This window comes from Cryptococcus neoformans, chromosome 1 (assembly GCF_000091045.1).
Source record: "Cryptococcus neoformans var. neoformans JEC21 chromosome 1, complete sequence".
In the NCBI taxonomy this organism is placed as follows: domain Eukaryota; kingdom Fungi; phylum Basidiomycota; class Tremellomycetes; order Tremellales; family Cryptococcaceae; genus Cryptococcus; species Cryptococcus deneoformans.
In genome coordinates, this window is record NC_006670.1 from 1,306,361 (window position 1) to 1,318,373 (window position 12,013).

At 48.2% G+C, this 12,013-nt stretch overlaps 6 protein-coding genes across 6 annotated transcripts in view; 4 read left to right on the top strand and 2 right to left on the bottom strand.

Moving 5' to 3' along the window:
- The window catches only part of CNA04935 (hypothetical protein), a 2,020-nt gene extending 1,078 nt beyond the window's left edge, over positions 1 to 942 (top strand). The window contains exons 1-3 of the mRNA XM_024656091.1: positions 1 to 193; positions 262 to 379; positions 445 to 942. The exon at positions 1 to 193 is cut by the window's left edge and continues 1,078 nt beyond it. Coding sequence (XP_024514163.1) covers positions 1 to 193; positions 262 to 379; positions 445 to 577 — 444 coding nt within the window. The 3' untranslated portion in view covers positions 578 to 942. The remainder of the gene's footprint in view (positions 194 to 261; positions 380 to 444) is intronic.
- A 325-nt stretch (positions 943 to 1,267) lies between these two features.
- CNA04940 (mitochondrial carrier protein, putative) lies at positions 1,268 to 3,006 on the bottom strand. Its single transcript, XM_566934.2, has 8 exons — positions 2,888 to 3,006; positions 2,744 to 2,823; positions 2,620 to 2,691; positions 2,359 to 2,572; positions 2,216 to 2,308; positions 1,884 to 2,163; positions 1,692 to 1,836; positions 1,268 to 1,640 (listed from the first exon to the last, which is right to left on the bottom strand). The coding sequence occupies exons 1-8, from the start codon at positions 2,973 to 2,975 to the stop codon at positions 1,299 to 1,301; spliced, it is 1,314 nt and encodes a 437-aa protein (XP_566934.1). The 5' UTR covers positions 2,976 to 3,006; the 3' UTR covers positions 1,268 to 1,298.
- Positions 3,007 to 3,143: 137 nt separating this feature from the next.
- Positions 3,144 to 4,769, top strand: CNA04950 (conserved hypothetical protein). The gene is made up of 3 exons (XM_566935.2): positions 3,144 to 3,407; positions 3,462 to 4,547; positions 4,600 to 4,769. Exons 1-3 carry the CDS (start codon positions 3,184 to 3,186, stop codon positions 4,661 to 4,663), a joined length of 1,374 nt encoding a protein of 457 aa, XP_566935.1. The 5' UTR covers positions 3,144 to 3,183; the 3' UTR covers positions 4,664 to 4,769.
- On the bottom strand, positions 4,708 to 7,713 carry CNA04960 (hypothetical protein). The gene is made up of 4 exons (XM_024656289.1): positions 7,605 to 7,713; positions 7,385 to 7,559; positions 5,978 to 7,329; positions 4,708 to 5,897 (listed from the first exon to the last, which is right to left on the bottom strand). The coding sequence occupies exons 1-4, from the start codon at positions 7,639 to 7,641 to the stop codon at positions 4,858 to 4,860; spliced, it is 2,604 nt and encodes an 867-aa protein (XP_024511961.1). The 5' UTR covers positions 7,642 to 7,713; the 3' UTR covers positions 4,708 to 4,857.
- A 653-nt stretch (positions 7,714 to 8,366) lies between these two features.
- Positions 8,367 to 9,988, top strand: CNA04970 (mannitol dehydrogenase, putative). Its single transcript, XM_024656290.1, has 6 exons — positions 8,367 to 8,687; positions 8,745 to 8,926; positions 8,984 to 9,066; positions 9,123 to 9,295; positions 9,348 to 9,573; positions 9,627 to 9,988. The coding sequence occupies exons 2-5, from the start codon at positions 8,757 to 8,759 to the stop codon at positions 9,396 to 9,398; spliced, it is 477 nt and encodes a 158-aa protein (XP_024511962.1). The 5' UTR covers positions 8,367 to 8,687; positions 8,745 to 8,756; the 3' UTR covers positions 9,399 to 9,573; positions 9,627 to 9,988.
- Positions 9,989 to 10,238: 250 nt separating this feature from the next.
- Positions 10,239 to 11,735, top strand: CNA04980 (peroxisome targeting signal receptor, putative). The gene is made up of 5 exons (XM_566938.2): positions 10,239 to 10,498; positions 10,647 to 10,707; positions 10,773 to 10,886; positions 10,958 to 11,397; positions 11,458 to 11,735. The coding sequence occupies exons 1-5, from the start codon at positions 10,269 to 10,271 to the stop codon at positions 11,612 to 11,614; spliced, it is 1,002 nt and encodes a 333-aa protein (XP_566938.1). The 5' UTR covers positions 10,239 to 10,268; the 3' UTR covers positions 11,615 to 11,735.
- Positions 11,736 to 12,013: the final 278 nt, after the last annotated feature.

The window sequence follows — 12,013 nt, forward strand, 5'->3', positions numbered from 1 at the left end:
ATAGAGAAAATGGGTGGCGACGGAGTTTATTACACTACGGATGGAGAGGGAGGATATGAAGGAAAGATTTTGATGCCAAGCAAGACAGAGACAAATCGTACGAGGGTGGAGGAGGCAGGAATGTGGGCATTGGTTTACTTGACGGGGCAGTATGCTGTGAGGGAAAGTATTCCGGACGATGATGCGACATGGTGTGAGTTTCCCCTATCTTGCGCTCCATTGGATTACTTTTGGGGCTTTTGCTGATCTGTGTGAGGACAGTGAACTTTATGCAAAAAGTAGATGGGTCGCCAGTTCTCATCTACACAACAGATACACCCGATTCATCTCTCACCAAAGACCAGTACTATACCGTCAACACCATTACTAATAAATCAAAGTATGTTCCTATATACCACAGTGTTTTCCTTATAAGCGGTTCAAAGCTAATAAATGCTGTATCAGCGTGACATTATGGGACCCATACGGAGAGGGGATGAATGCGTACAAGTATATCGATATCACCGCTCTCAAGACCAGCTCAAAATGGATATACCATCTAGACTGGCCCCATTTCCTCCGGCAAAATGATGATTAAGAGCTGATGAGAGACCAAGGGAGAGTAACAATGTTCCAAGATGTTTGTGTTATCCTTATTGGCCTTGAAAATCGACTTTATATAACACGCTTGTGACTCAATGAGTCGTCTATACCTTTACTCTGGCCCGAGCATGAAAACTTCTCTTTGTGACATATAAGATAATTTGAGCCACTCAATTTATCACGGGAGCCATACGGTCGAGTCGTGCTATCGTCAGACGTTTTAGTAACAAGCGATTTTTTTTCCCTTTCTGAGCACTTTACATCTCTCGTTTTCATTGCCGTCGTTCTTCATTATACTTCATCCTAGAGCTTTCGAATCAGTACAGTTTAGTAAACAGTGATGAATGGTTTTTTATTCTGCGATCCATCTGTTGGTCACATCTACGATCTGTTCCCGTTCTCTCTCTGCCACGTCATGCTTTTGTATCGTCAGGTGGGAATTTCGAGTTATACATTGGTTGGTTAGAACTTAGCTTCCGATTAGGGATGGAACCTTGCAGTTGCTGAGTGATGGAAGTCTTCTTGAATTAATACTCTCACTTCATTGTCAACTGCTCCAATGATCAAGAGCGTAGAGCCCTCGACACCAACTAAAAAGCAGGATCATTTCGGCCGCAAAGGATGACTTCGCATCGATTATTTGTGTCATTTCCGTTTGAAAAGGATTATTATGATAATATGTACCCTTTTGATACCTATGCATAGTAAAGATCAATTTAAGCTGTGAGCGGCATAAAAGTCTTCCTCAAACCCTTGCCCATTTCCCTAGGGTTCCCCTGGCTCGCAATAAAACTCTCCATGAACAACTCATCTGATCCATTGGGAGCCCAGCCCTTCTTGGTGAAAAGCTCAAAAAGACCAGCCGCTTCTTCAGAATTCATACCGTAGGGAACGTTGATGGGAGTGAGATTCTCGGCGTGAGCAAGGTGGTAGGGGTTGATGGCGGTATAAGGAGTAAGTGGACTAGATGAAGAAATAGAAAGAGCAGATCGAATTGCAGGAGAAGGAAGGTTAGATGGGTCAGATAGGGATAGGGAGGTGACAACAGCGCCTCGAGACTATACCTACTGTTAGTAATGTTTCTTCAAGAGAATGAGATGATAACATACGAAGGATCGTCTAGCAGCGATAAAGTCAAGCGCAAGCCGAGGAGTAGAGAGATGGTAAGGTTCAATGGGAGTGTAGTCAGCGGCACGGTACTTGGACGTGTTGAAGAGACTTTGAGCCTCGTCAATTGCCCACAACACGGGGAATCTACATAGAATTAGCTCGATTTCATTTCGTGCCGCTTGATTACGCACTGAGTCTGCTTTTCCAGTGCACCAACAACAGCTTCCAAAGCCTTGACGGCCGACCTGTCGTCCTTCGCACCCAGCTGAGCCAAAGCGGCCACAGTCTCTCCAGCCTCCACGCTCTTGCCCTTCGTGAGTTCCACCTTCTCTGAAAGTTCAATGGCGCTGAGCTTGTCCCTATTGGTTTCAAGAAGAACAGAGAGAATATTTTGTGCGGATTCCCATTGGGCGTAGGTCTTGGTTTCAGGATCATAGATGTATTGGGAGGTGGAGTTTACCCATTTTGAGGCTGTCGAAGGGTTAACAGATGATTATATCATTAAATGGGACTGTATACATGCCTCGGGGAGAATACAAGACGATCCATCCGGACTCGATTGCATAGGCAACGCTTTGAACCAAGAGAACACTTTTACCACTTCCTTGCTCACCAGCTTCAGTTATTATTAGCTCACATTCATTAGAAACAAACCGATTTACGCACTAAGAATGTACCTTGCAAGCTTGCTGCTTCCAGTTTTTGCGGCCTCCACACGCTTCACAAGGTCCAAAGTAGCTTCTCTCACAACGCTAGCAGGTCCACCAGCAGAAGCAAATTCCTTGTCAATCTTTGAAGGCAAGCCGAAAGACTTGAGCTTGTCTTGGACGTCTTGAGAGAAGATGGTAGGCTTGCCAACATTGTCTTTTCGGAACTTTTCCTATTACAGTTTGTCAAAATTGTCCTTTTCGAGTGTGAACTACATACAGGATTGAGTCTAGGAAGATCAGAAAGGTCTGGCGGATTCGCAGACATAGAGTATCTCAAAGTGATGTTGTTCTACAGCTCATATTAGCTTTGTTTCTTCCATGTCATTCCGGCTGCAGCTGACGTTTCCTCCACCACTGCCACTAGAAGTGTCCTTCTTCTTTTGAGCGAACCCCTGCTTGGCTTTAGCTGTGGTAGCGGCAGCTGCGATTCCATCGTCAATACACAATTTCCAAACGGAAGACTAAGATCTTGAGACTGCACGCACCTTTCTTAGGCGCAAATGCAGGCACTGAGGTGGCAATGCCCCTCGATAGGGGGGTTTGGGCGAAGCGTATGATGGGTCTTGAGCTCATTTTTGACTTAATGTTGTCTTTTTTGCAAGTCGAAAGTATGTGGACGTTTTGCTCGGATGACTTCGACATTTCGGGATAAATTAACTAAGAAATTAGATATATCTTAAATATATTTTTAAAAAAAAGTTTGAAGACGGATTTTGTTTTTGGGACCTTCGTCCGCGTCCAAATTCTTTCAACATCTGGTACAAATCGATTAACTGAAAAAATGGTCCCCAGAGCGTCAACTAGGGCCCAGGGCAAACCATATGACAGACCTGCAGCTAGTACGAAGTCAAAAGGCAAGGGAAAGGCACCAGTGCACGATCTGGGAGCTCCTTCAACCCATTCACAGCCATCGAGAAAGGGTAAGAAGGCATGGAGGAAGAACATTGACATAACGCACGAAGAGGAGGCGTTGGAGAAAGCTAGGGAAGACGAGAGGGTTACTGGGTAGGTTTTCTGCACTTGGTGTATTGTATTATCTGGTAACTGACAAGATTACAGTGGACCGATGGCTACTAAGTCCAATAACGAGCTGTTCACTGTCGATGTTGTCGGTGATGCTCAAGTCGGGGCGAAGGCGAAACGTCAACATAAACCACTTAGATCTCTTGCCATACTATCTGAACGCTCTGCTGTTCCCTCCCTCACTTCTCGAGTGTCTAAGGCTGCTCCTCAAAAGAAAAAACCTCTTCTCTCCTCAGCCGAGAAGGAGCGTCTCAAGCGCATCGCTCGTAAGACACAAGCTTTCTCCGATGGCACTGGTTTAGCAAGTGCCGATATTCAAGCGAGGGGGCCCGTGGAAAAGGATGTGTGGGAAGAGGAGCAGGAGTTTGAAGTCGAGGGTGGCTTTGGAGAGGAGACAATTGTGAAGAAGAAGGTCAAGGTGCCCGTGACTATCGCTCGTCAGCGAGCCGCTTATCTTGGTTCTGTCGACAAGGCTGTCGAAACTCCTGAGGGGGGCGTTTCTTATAACCCTTCTGCAGAGTCTCACGCTAAGCTCATTGACGAAGCTTACAAGGAAGAACTTGCCGCTGTTGAGCGTGAAAAGGAGGAAGCTGCTCTTATTGAGAAATTTGGCTCTGTTGTCGAAGCGCGCAGACATATTAAGCGATCAGAATTTGCCGAAGATATGCTGGTCGGCGATGGCGAATCTGATGACGAGGAGTCCAGTGGAGATCAGGATTTGCCAGAGAAGAAAGCTTCAAAGCGCAAGACTACCGCCCAGCGTAACCGTCAAGCACGACAACGTGCGATCGAAGAAGCGGCTCGACAAGAAAAGGAGAAGCGTAAATTAGCCAACTCTGTTTCTTCCCTTGCAGCATTCAAGAAGGAAGTTGAGAGGAAGCAGAAGGAACAGGCTGAGAAAGAGAGGATAGCGAAACTTGCCAAGAAGGAAAAGGAAAGAAGGGGCAAGCAGGAGGGAGAGAAGGTCGGAAAGTATAGGGTGCAAAAGAAGAGGGTTGAAGTGCAGCTGGGTGAAGATTTGGCCGAAAGTTTGCGACAGGTCAAGCCGGAAGGCAACTTGTTTAAAGATCGATTCTTGGCTTTGCAGAAGCGAGCACTTGTCGAGCCTCGTGTTCCCCAATTGTACGTGTATTTCCTGTCATGATTTGTTATCATCACTGACTTTTTCCTGTAGGCCCAAGAAGAAGGCTCTCAAGATCAAGGAATTCGAAAAGCACGCATGGAAGCGCTTCCTCTAGGTTGTTACTTTTTCATATAGTTATCATACCTGTACATTTTTGGCCATGTCTGTACGCTATGCATCGCACCCGTTCGAACAAACAAAACAACACTTCACCAATCTTGTACATGTGACTTTCCGTACAGTAAGTATATCGTAAAAATGATCCACATGGGAGAAAGCTGTTATGACCCTACACGCAGCTCCCTCGAATTAAGTCGCCCGCGCCTCGCTCTGCCCTTGCTCCTGTCCTTGCCCATCTGCGTTCTCTTCCCAACCTGCTAATAAGTCCATTATCTCCTGATTTAGCTCCCCATTCAACTCCTGTCCATCATTTCCGGTGAACAGGCTATTTAGATCAAAATTGTCCACACCAATGGTTGAAGTATCCATCGACGACAGGAACGCATTAATGTCAAACTCCGGATCAAGATCAGATGGTCCTTGGGATTGCGGTCGATGTGTTTGGGGTTGCGAATGAGCCGGTGGCTGAGTCGGGTTGGGGTCAGGCGTAACATGTGAAGGGTTGGGTGTCGGGTGTGATCCATTTGAGACAGGATGCGCGGGGTTGGGCGTGGGGTGCGAGGGATTTGGGGTCGGGTTGGCCTGTGATGAAGGTGTAGGTGCAGGATGAGGCGTGCTACTCGTGCTTCCATACCCACTTCCATGGGAGTGACCATGTCCATGTACATTATTCTCCCCCATAATGGTCCTCGGCGAAAAGCCAAACACCTCGCTCGAAAAGTCTGACGGCGTACCCACACTCGCTCGTGTACTAGCTCTTGTCGCCATTCTCGGGCTCGGTACAACACCAGTCTTGGGTTTATACCTCTTCCGTGGGCTCTCCATCGGATGACCGGTCATACTTGATGAGCTGGGCGTATGTCCTCCAGCGTCACTGCCCCCAGCTCCACGGCCATGGGCACTATGTGCCTGTGATGGGAGGGTATGGGGAGGAGGTTGAGGTGGATGAGACCGAGTGTTGTAATGGGAATGTGAAGATGAAGGTGGATGGTCTGAAGACGAACGCCGCTTTAAACGAGGAGAAGAACGTAGCCCAGAGGCAGGACCATCCGAGAACAGGTCATGACTGTGTCCTCGGCGTTTATGGTCCGGTGCATTAGTGCTTTTGCCCGCGGTCGACGATGGCCCAGCAGTCTGACTTCGTCCTAGACCATTAATTGCAGCAAGTTTGGGATTCCACAATTCAGGAGGTCGCATTTTCTTGTGTTCGTTGAAGTACACCCCGCAATCTGTAAGTGATTGGTCAGTGTTAGTCATCAGGGGAGTTCTTGGCAATTTAAAGGAAGAAGAAGACGAAGAAATTACGAACCATCGCAAACTTTTCTAGGTGGCCCGTCTTTCATCTTCCGAATCCTCCAGCAATCAGATTGCATTGTACCGCAATTACAGCACCCACCACCCTGTGCGCCTGCTGCTGCTGACCTGTTTTGTGTTACCGTCAACGGTGTGTTCGGCTGTGGCAAGCTCGGTGTTGGAGTTGTGGGTTCTGTAGGTGAATCCTCTCTTTCAACTTCTGCCTCTCTATTCCTCGTTCCAGCAGCACCACTGCCGGCCCCTTGTCCAATTTCATCCTTCTTTCCCTTATCGCCCATCAAACCTGAAAAGCTTCTCAGTTGGGTAAACATATTTGAATTATTCGGCACGGCTTTCAACAGATTCCTCAATGTCGGATTTGACGCTAAGTGGCGGGCGAGTTCGGGTGACATCATCCCGTCTGCACGAAGAAGAGCGTGAAGATGTTTACGAGATGGAGTTGATGGAGGAGGAGATTTTGAACGAAGTGATGGGGGTGGGGTGACTTGGCGAGAACGGGCAGCAGCCGTCGCACTGCTCTCCGCAAAGGTGGGAGCATTTTGAGGATTGGTGGTGGACTGGCGTTGGGGAGGCGGTGGAGGCGGTGGAATGGTAGATGATGCACGGCTTGAAAGCTGATTTGAATTTGAGGACGTGGGGTCACCAGGAAAAGATGATGGTGGTATACCGGAAGACGAGGTTCGATTGCCCATTGAAGATGTCGGTCTGCTTGAAGATCCGGTTTGGCTCTGAAGCCTTTCGATCGTCTGTGACTGTCGTTGAGATTGGTTTTGGCCTTGACTTGGGCCACTATTTTGCGGCTGGGCTTGAGACTGTGCTTGCGAATGGACCTTTTCCTTTGACTGTCCAACAGGCACTTGTCTGCCAACATTCTGTTGACTGGCAAATTTCCGCACAGCTGGAGAACTCAAAATTCCGGGCGTGCTCGCCGGACTTCCTGCAGTACCAGTGCCTTTCGCCAGAGACTCTTCAAACTCCTTACGCCCCTTGAATTCTGCCTTGCCCTCGGGGTTCACTTGTCGCAAAGATATGCTGACCTCGAGTCCCCATCCTCTGCCATCATCTTCTCTTGATTGTGGACCTGCATTGGCAGCGGCCACAAGACCTTCAAGTCCGCCTTCTGGAGTAAATTGGGAGCATGAAAACTCGTAATCCTGGGTCAAACGCCCCTTGACGATCGTCGAACCCGGTGAAGTTTCAGAGAGCGCCCACGATAAAAAGCCTCGGCCTGTCCACGAAGTAGACTCCTCTGAAGGAGCAAAAGCGCGTGGAGCTGGTGACCTTCGGGAAGGATCGAGGTTGTATACTGAAAAATCAAGTGAAGCTTGATTTGGTATACATTCCGGACTGTCAAAGGCTTGTTATTGGGGTTATTGTGCGGAGAAGAGACTCAGAAACTTGCCTGGCAAAACAAATGGCTCTAGCAACGCCTTTCAAAAAGCAGCTACCCATCAATTCTTCTCTCCGATTCGGATCAGATCCTGCTCCAACATCATAATGGACGTAAACTTCTTGAAGATTGTTGAGTACCGTTACATAGGAATGGGGAGAAGTGTCGAGGCTATACAGCACCTTGACTGCTCTGTGTCAGCCTTTACTCTAAGACTGCAGTGTTGACGTACCTGGAAGTTGATGTATCTTCCCTGGTGACGGAGCCATTTCTTAGTTATATGATTACGAGGGCCGTTGGGAAAAGAGTGGTCAACAGCAAATTTGAATAAACGACAACAGACTGGTTGTTTGGTTAGTTGTTGTTGCTCCTCTTGTCCTTCTTCTATTATTATTATTATTTATCTCCGCTGACGGCGATGACCGCCACGGACTTGCGCGGCAAAGTCCGATTCCATGATTGTTGTTGATGATGAATATTATTTTGTGTGGTCGGTACCTGTACATATACTCGACCACCGGGAGTGTTATTTAGTACTGCTTAATTGTTTTTCAATATATAAAGCTTGTCAGATACATAAGGGGACGTGCATGTCGTTTCATGGCACTTGGAGGAACGAAACAATAGGATACAGTTCAAGCGTTAAGTTGCAGGTTCGACCAGAGGTTCTTTCTAAGAATTGACGCCAAGCGGCGGGCCAGAGCGACAGACGGCTGAGAGATAAGCTCTGACCAATGAATGCCGAATGGTGGTTGTGAGGAGACTTGTTGCATACGTAGAAGGAGGAGGGCGTGTAGCTGGTGGTTTAAGAGGGAGTGTCGCGGGCGGGTTTTACTATAGGTGGAGTGGAGGCGTGTGTGGAGGTGGAGGTGGGAGTAGAAGCACATGGGAGGAGGTGGAGGTGGAGGTGGAGGTAAAAGGCAACGATAATTTAATAAGTGATGCGATGGTGGACGGAGGAGCTGCTATTCCTGGAACGTATGTACCGTACTGCATCGACTTTACTGGCGGACGGGCTTCCCGCAACATGTAGGCCACTAACCGAGGGGGGAAAGCGCATATATAAGACAGCCTCTCACCTGCTTGCCTTCCCACGCATCATCCATAGACTGCTCAAAATTACCTTAACATTCCACTGCCACAACAAATCAACAATTTGAGAATGTCCAACTCTATTCCCTCTCAGTTCACTGGATGGGCTGCCTACTCTCCTCAGCGTGGCGACGAAATTGAACTCAAACCCCACAGCTATACCCCAAGGAAGTTTGAAGATGATGATGTCATCGTCAAAGTCGAGTGCTGAGGTCTTTGCGGTGTATGTGAGCAGACTTTCCGCATGTTGGGTCTCGCTAACGCTGTGCCATGTACGTAGAGCGACGTCCACATGGTTCGTATGAAAACACCTGGTCCTACCATCACTGGTCACGAGATCGTCGGTACCGTTGTCAAGGCTGGTCCCAAGTCTGAGCACAAGGTGGGGGAGCGCGTCGGTTTCGGTGGTCAGGCTGGGTCTTGCAGAAGTTGTGCTAGGTGCAAGGACGAGTTTGAAAACTAGTGAGTCCCTTTCACCTAATACTTTAACCACAAAAAAATCTCACGCGGATGCCTCAGTTGCCCCAAATCTCAGAACGCTTTCTTGTCTCCCCTTGAGAGCGAAAGCCAGCCATACACCCAGGGCGGCTTTAGCGATTACTGTAGGCTAATCCCTGCCAACTAAAGGAAAGCCCGTGACTGATTTATATTCTAATAGACCAGGCCAAGGGCCATTTCGCCATTAAGATCCCTGAAGAAGTCTCTTCCGTCGATGCCGCCCCTCTTCTTTGTGCTGGTGTGACCGTTTTCACTCACCTCAAACACTATAAGGCTGGTCCCGGAGTGAAGGTTGGTGTCGTCGGCACTGGTGGTTTGGGACATGTGGGTCTCGTAAGTTGAGCTGCTCCCGTCAATGTTTTCAATCCTGACAATCTGGGATTAGGCAATTCGCCAAGGCCACCGGTGCCCATGTTACTGCCATCTCTTCCAGTAGTAGCAAGCGAGAGGACGCTGCTAAGCTTGGTGCTGATGCCCACCTTGACACTTCTGACGAAAAAGCTGTCAAGGCTGCTTTCAGCACCCTTGATCTCATCATCTGCACCAGTTATCAGGACAACATGCCTCTCAAGGAGGTTTACCTTCCTTTGCTCCGTCCTCTAGGAAACATTGTACGTCTTTCCGCCGGCAGTTTCCCGGCCACTCACTAATGCTACGGCCCTAGGTGATCCTCGGTCTCGCGGAGTCTGGTTACCCTACTCTCGGTGTATGGGACTTGCTCGGTAAATCGGTCACTAGCTCTATGATCGGCTCCCCGAAAGACCACGCAGACATGTTCGCCACTGTAGTCAAACACAATATCCGTCCTTGGGTGCAGACCAGACCCATAGCGAAAGCTGGCAAGGCCTTCACCGATTTCAGGAAGGGTGTTCCCAAGTACCGATTCGTCCTTACTGCTTAATGCAACCCCTGAAGAAAGAGATGTAGTTAGAGTCAAGGAATGTTGTGGTCTTCTGTAGCCGTATGTAGAAGTTATGGGTGATGTGACAAAGAAGATGTCGGATGGTGCAAGAACTTCTAGTTATCATTCCTCTGTGCTGCCGAGCAAGTCTGCATTGGATATTATTAAGCCTTGTGATGACCGACTAAAGCTCAGATGAGGACCTGCTGGCAGGTTCTTTGTTAGTCGAGGAGCATTTATCAGACTCATAAAATAGCCGGGCTGCCCAGGGAATCCAAGAACGCGGCTGGCGGAAGTGAAGCGAACTTGCCTCCACCAGCAAATTCCGGCAATCCAACACCTCAGGCCTCAGCCTTCCGTACCTACAATAGATACTTTTAAGTCATGCTTCTATAGCCACAGACCATGCAATACCTCCGCCTCTCTCTCCCTCCGTTTGCACATAACAACCTCGCCTTCTCTCCGTTTTACGATCATCATTTGGCTCTTGCTTCCGGTTCCAACTTTGGGCTAGTCGGCAATGGCAGGGTGCACGTCGTCAAGATGGACCAGCAGGTCGCGGGTGGATTGGGGCTGGTGAGAAGTTGGGATACAGCAGATTGCGTGTATGACGTGGCTTGGAGCGAGATACACGAGTAAGTTGCTCAGCTTGTGAGAACTGTCTGGGAGAAGCGAGATGTTCAGACTGGGGGATGTGTTACAGTTATAGGAGATGTTGAGAGAAGGTGTTGATGATGGAGACGGCAGCGACCGGAACGTATAATGACCATCCATTACTTATAGGAATCAGATAGCAGCAGCTTGCGGTAACGGTGCCATCAAACTTTTTGATCTCGCTCTCGAAGTAAGTTTTGTCGCCTCCGATGGGATTGTCATTTGGGAGACATCACTCTTATTTTTCGGTGGTAGGGACTACCTATACAAGCTTGGCAAGAACATACGGCTGAAGTCACGTCCATCGAATGGAACAACATTGAAAAGGAATTGTTTGTGACTGGTTCATGGGACCAATCTGTCAAAATCGTTCGTTTCCATTATTATTCGTTTCATGCTCGAAAAAGTTTGGGGTTAACAAAGACTTGCTGTGACCATAGTGGAACCCCAATCGACAGTCATCAATCCTAACCATACCTGCCCATGCAGGCCAAATATACTCCTCCACTTGGTCTCCTCATTCACCAACCATTATCGCGACTTGTGCTTCTGATGGGTTTATCCGGATATGGGATACACGTATTCTCCCCTCCCCCATCCAAGAAATCTTCCCTCCCTCCGCCGCCCCTAATCCAATGTCATCACGTTCTGCTGGAGAAATACTTAGCTGTGACTGGAATAAATATACTCCACAGCTGCTAGCGTTCTCTTCTCAAGATGGAGGGGTCAGTACGGTGGATTTAAGACACGTACCTCGCAACGCAGAGAAGATGGCGGTAAGGCTAGTGGGAAAACATGGTTTACCGGCGAGGAAAGTGAAATGGGACCCGCATAATGGAACCAGATTACTGAGTGCAGGCTACGATATGACTTGTAGAGTGTACGTTCATTTGTCTTATTTCGACACATCCTGTCGACTTCGATGCTGATTTTGATGTAGCTGGCAAACTGATCTGCCACCAGCCGCACCTTTAAGAGAACTATTTAGTCATCAAAACCATACGGAGTTTGTAATGGCTGCAGATTGGGCCTTGTTTGACCCCGGATTAATAGCTAGTGCGGGGTGGGACGGGGATTTGCATATGTATCGTATCTAGCTGTTGTCAGATTGTATGCTGCACCGAAAGGACACCTTCCACCACCATCAAGTATGGGTTACTGGCAGGTGTTTTCTTTCATCGGAGCTTCAAGGGTATGTAGGCATTGGGTTGTCACGCCACGACTGCAAATGGGAAATTAAGACGGTGGTGGGCGGCGACCAACAGTCGATAACTAATTGTTTAGAATCACGCTCCATAAAACACGAAAGTCCTGTGAGAATTACATTCAGTACTAAAGATGAGCGAAATCTGGCCTAGTCTAATAATTTTATCAGCTGATTATCATTATTCAATGTTTCTGCTTTTAACATATTCGCATGGTTTGTCGTCTCAGCGGGGCGCTAGACGGAAGCAGAACAAAAACAGAGGTGAACAAGAAGGCAAATTTCTGTGAAT

Excerpts from the sequence above, each read along its gene's own strand:
- CNA04970 (XM_024656290.1), top strand. The coding sequence starts at position 8,757 with ATGGTTCGTATGAAAACACCTGGTCCTACCATCACTGGTCACGAGATC. Across the intron at positions 8,927-8,983 it reads AAGGACGAGTTTGAAAACTA|TTGCCCCAAATCTCAGAACG; the intron begins GTGAGTCCCTTT and ends CGGATGCCTCAG. Across the intron at positions 9,067-9,122 it reads GGGCGGCTTTAGCGATTACT|ACCAGGCCAAGGGCCATTTC; the intron begins GTAGGCTAATCC and ends ATATTCTAATAG.
- CNA04940 (XM_566934.2), bottom strand. The coding sequence starts at position 2,975 with ATGAGCTCAAGACCCATCATACGCTTCGCCCAAACCCCCCTATCGAGG. Across the intron at positions 2,164-2,215 it reads CGTCTTGTATTCTCCCCGAG|CCTCAAAATGGGTAAACTCC; the intron begins GCATGTATACAG and ends ACCCTTCGACAG. Across the intron at positions 1,641-1,691 it reads TCGCTGCTAGACGATCCTTC|TCTCGAGGCGCTGTTGTCAC; the intron begins GTATGTTATCAT and ends CAGTAGGTATAG.
- CNA04950 (XM_566935.2), top strand. The coding sequence starts at position 3,184 with ATGGTCCCCAGAGCGTCAACTAGGGCCCAGGGCAAACCATATGACAGA. Across the intron at positions 3,408-3,461 it reads GAAGACGAGAGGGTTACTGG|TGGACCGATGGCTACTAAGT; the intron begins GTAGGTTTTCTG and ends ACAAGATTACAG. Across the intron at positions 4,548-4,599 it reads GAGCCTCGTGTTCCCCAATT|GCCCAAGAAGAAGGCTCTCA; the intron begins GTACGTGTATTT and ends TTTTTCCTGTAG.
- CNA04960 (XM_024656289.1), bottom strand. The coding sequence starts at position 7,641 with ATGGCTCCGTCACCAGGGAAGATACATCAACTTCCAG. Across the intron at positions 7,560-7,604 it reads GAAGATACATCAACTTCCAG|TCAAGGTGCTGTATAGCCTC; the intron begins GTACGTCAACAC and ends GACACAGAGCAG. Across the intron at positions 7,330-7,384 it reads AGAGCCATTTGTTTTGCCAG|TCCGGAATGTATACCAAATC; the intron begins GCAAGTTTCTGA and ends AGCCTTTGACAG.
- CNA04980 (XM_566938.2), top strand. The coding sequence starts at position 10,269 with ATGCAATACCTCCGCCTCTCTCTCCCTCCGTTTGCACATAACAACCTC. Across the intron at positions 10,708-10,772 it reads TTTTTGATCTCGCTCTCGAA|GGACTACCTATACAAGCTTG; the intron begins GTAAGTTTTGTC and ends TTTCGGTGGTAG. Across the intron at positions 11,398-11,457 it reads TACGATATGACTTGTAGAGT|CTGGCAAACTGATCTGCCAC; the intron begins GTACGTTCATTT and ends ATTTTGATGTAG.